Raw genomic sequence first — 3,345 nt, forward strand, 5'->3', positions numbered from 1 at the left:
AAAGGCAACAAGGGTCGTTGAAAATTTGATCCGTGTACATCACTGTGTTGGAAGAAAGTTGAGCATTGTACTTTGGTTACTACCAACACAGATGATTTTCCATGATAATAAAGATATACTTTAGTATTATGTAATCATTATTCATTTATTCATTATACATAGACAGTTACAGTACAATATATACTTACTATTTCGTGTACGGACTTGCTGAAAGCGTCGTCTTCACTGAGGATGAGGATGATGATAAGAGCCATGTAGATGTGGTGGGAACTTCTGTCTGCTACGTGGTACAGGGTTTGGAGGATGGGTAATACCTGCAGAAACATGAAAAACATCCTGATGACCGAATTTGCAAGTGCAACAGTACCATCTAGCAGTTTTTGTAGGTACTGCAAGCCTTATGATAATGAGAGCCATGTAGATGTGATGGGAACTTCTGTCTGCTACGTTTGCAGGGTCTGTAGGATTGGTGTAGTACATGTACATGTAAAACACAAGTACATGTATCTAAAACACAAGTCAATGCAATGGCACCACCTAGCAATACTGCCGGGTACTGCACATCAGTTTACTGGAGCACAAGTTCTAGTAAGTTCATCTTCCAACAGAGATGTGTGTATATCAAAAACAAGACGAAATTCTATAAAATATTCTAAAAACATTTTGATATTTTTGTTCTTAACAATGTTTTTGGAAAGCCTATCTCATAATAGACAGATGTTCATATTTTTATATATATTGTTGTTTTATATATGTCACAGTGGAGATCACGATCCAGGAGAATCGCCGATCCTCCTAGGAGAGATCGCGATCGGAGTTTCTCCTAGGAGAAACTACGATAGATATAAGAAACAGATCCCGATCGCAATCTGTACTAGTAGAATCGGCGATTCTCCTAGTACAGATTGCAATCGGGATCTCTCCTAGGAGAAACTCCGATCCAAACTCAAACGATGCTAAGATGTATGAAACAGCAATAATTTTTTTTATAAACAATGATTTTATTCGGTATTAATGCAAACCTACTAACTCATTACCAACTACACTCAAGCCTACTTGTGTCACTTATAGTTATACAATGTTAACTTCACCGAAGACTATCACACTTGAGTCACTTCTGCAACTTTACTCAAGGTACACTATAGTATATAGCATCACTTTCATGGTAAATTTCATGTGAGTATGTTTTCTGATAAAGTAATTTCTGATAAAGTAATTTCTTTTAAAGTAGTGACAAAAATCTTATATGTGAAAGACACCAACAGGTGATATAGAATCATTTCACAACTTTGGAAGAAAAATAACAACTGAAAAGTGATCAAAATGCCAAAATATCAATCACAGTTTCAAGATGTTACAGTTTCACTCCTATTACTCAGATCAGTACAATTTCACTTGTCAGACTTTAGTGTAGTTAACGTTGTAGAAGTGACACAAGTCTGGTATCCTTGAGTGTCATGTAGTTGTAAAAGTGACAATAGTGTAGTATCCTTGAGTATAGTTCTGGGAAAGACACAAATGTGGTAATGTTGAATATGCTGTTAGAAAAATGATGCTATATACTGTATGATAGTGTGGTTGCCTTAGTATAGTTGTAGTGACACCAGTAGTGATGACACGAAAGAAGAAGAAGACCAGTATGATCTTGAGTATAGTAACTGTTGTAGAAGTGACAATAGTGAGGTAGCATTGAGTAGAAGTGTGCATTGAGTAAAGTTGCAGAAGTGACTCAAGTGTGGTAGTCTTTGGTGAAGTTAACATTGTAGAAGTACAGAAGTAGGCTTGAGTGTAGTTGGTAATGAGTTAGTAGGTTTGCATTTGAAACTGAATAAAATCATTGTTTATAAAAAAAATTATTGCTGTTTCATACATCTTAGCATCGTTTGAGTTTGGATCGGAGTTTCTCCTAGGAGAGATCCCGATTGCAATCTGTACTAGGAGAATCGCCGATTCTACTAGTACAGATTGCGATCGGGATCTGTTTCCTATATCTATTGTAGTTTCTCCTAGGAGAAACTCCGATCGCGATCTCTCCTAGGAGGATCGGCGATTCTCCTGGATCGTGATCTCCACTGTGACATATATACTATATAAAAACAACCAAAGCTTCTGTATTCAATGTTGACAACAAAAAACCATGATGTTTTAGTTCATTCTGCCACGAATAAATTCTCAAGAGTCTATCTCACAAGATAATATCCTCTAGATCTGAATACAAGACTAGAAGACATTCTATCAAAGAGATCTAAGACTTACCAAGGCTTCTATGTTTAATCTTGACAAGACAAAAGTCTTGAAGTGTTGGTTCCTATGTAAGAGTATGTACAACAGGAGGATAGTAGAGTCGTTGTTCAGCTGGCCACAGATGGCGTTATACAAGCTGGCAAACTTGATGTTGAAGGACGCGTCAATCTGGGCTTCAGTACTGGTCTCTGTGAAGTAGGAAAGGAATGTGTTTTTATTATATGCTGAACATTTTTGGTACAAGGTCTGTTTTGTAATAGGATCATTCATATAGCCAAATTTTCATTGTCTCAGGCCACACCAAATTCATTTGTTGCTTCTCTAACTTTTTCATTAAAAAAAGTTGGGCTGACGGGTAAAAAAAATAAAAATAGATTCTTCAAAATGTCTGGGGTAAAGATATACACAAAAAAAACTGAGGCGTTTCATAAATTAATGGCACGTTTTATACAATGAATCCCTTCCTTTGTTACAAATGTTCTGAATAAAAGGCATTGTTTTGAGACTGAAATTATGTTTATGTGGCACAGAATGGTAATATTTACAGGTTTGTGATAGCAAAACCTGTATTTTTTTTTTCTCAGGACTTAAATTTTTTTTAATGAAAAAAAGGACAGGCAAATCCAAGAAGCAACAAATAAAATTGGTGTGGCCTTATCAGCAAATTCAAGATTTAAGCCACACGCAAAAAATGAACTCTTCAATCGTTCATTCATTTGATCGTTTAATCCTTCATTTGTTCATTCATTTATTCATTCATTCAATCATTCTTACTCACTCATTTATTCAATCTTGTATGCTTACCTGGAATATTTACAAATGAGATGAGTGCTTCTCTGTAAGGGTTTCTGGTGTCCTTGTCATTCCCACAGTGATTGGCTAAAACTAACAGCAGCAACATGCTCTGATTGGCTAACGCTGGGGTGTTGGCTATTCCATCCTCCGGGTGCCCACCCCCTCCTATACCTAACGTCAGAATCGTCCAAATTCCAGCTGGAAAAAAAAAAGAGAAATGTGTCAGTATCTAAAAGGCAGGCCAAAATTCAAGAAAAGAGATGATACAAAGGTAAAATTATTAAACAGAAAACAGTCAAGCAAAGG

The 3,345-nt window shown here is 36.3% G+C and overlaps 1 protein-coding gene across 1 annotated transcript in view; it reads right to left on the reverse strand.

Annotated features, from left to right (window-relative positions):
• LOC118410903 (dymeclin-like) overlaps nucleotides 1–3,345 on the reverse strand; it is a 50,803-nt gene that overhangs the window by 41,159 nt on the left and 6,299 nt on the right. The window contains exons 3-5 of the mRNA XM_035812783.1: nucleotides 3,049–3,237; nucleotides 2,257–2,432; nucleotides 189–314 (exon numbers count right to left, since the gene is read on the reverse strand). Coding sequence (XP_035668676.1) covers nucleotides 189–314; nucleotides 2,257–2,432; nucleotides 3,049–3,237 — 491 coding nt within the window. The remainder of the gene's footprint in view (nucleotides 1–188; nucleotides 315–2,256; nucleotides 2,433–3,048; nucleotides 3,238–3,345) is intronic.

The sequence above is a fragment of the Branchiostoma floridae genome, chromosome 3 (assembly GCF_000003815.2).
Source record: "Branchiostoma floridae strain S238N-H82 chromosome 3, Bfl_VNyyK, whole genome shotgun sequence".
NCBI classification, from domain to species: domain Eukaryota; kingdom Metazoa; phylum Chordata; class Leptocardii; order Amphioxiformes; family Branchiostomatidae; genus Branchiostoma; species Branchiostoma floridae.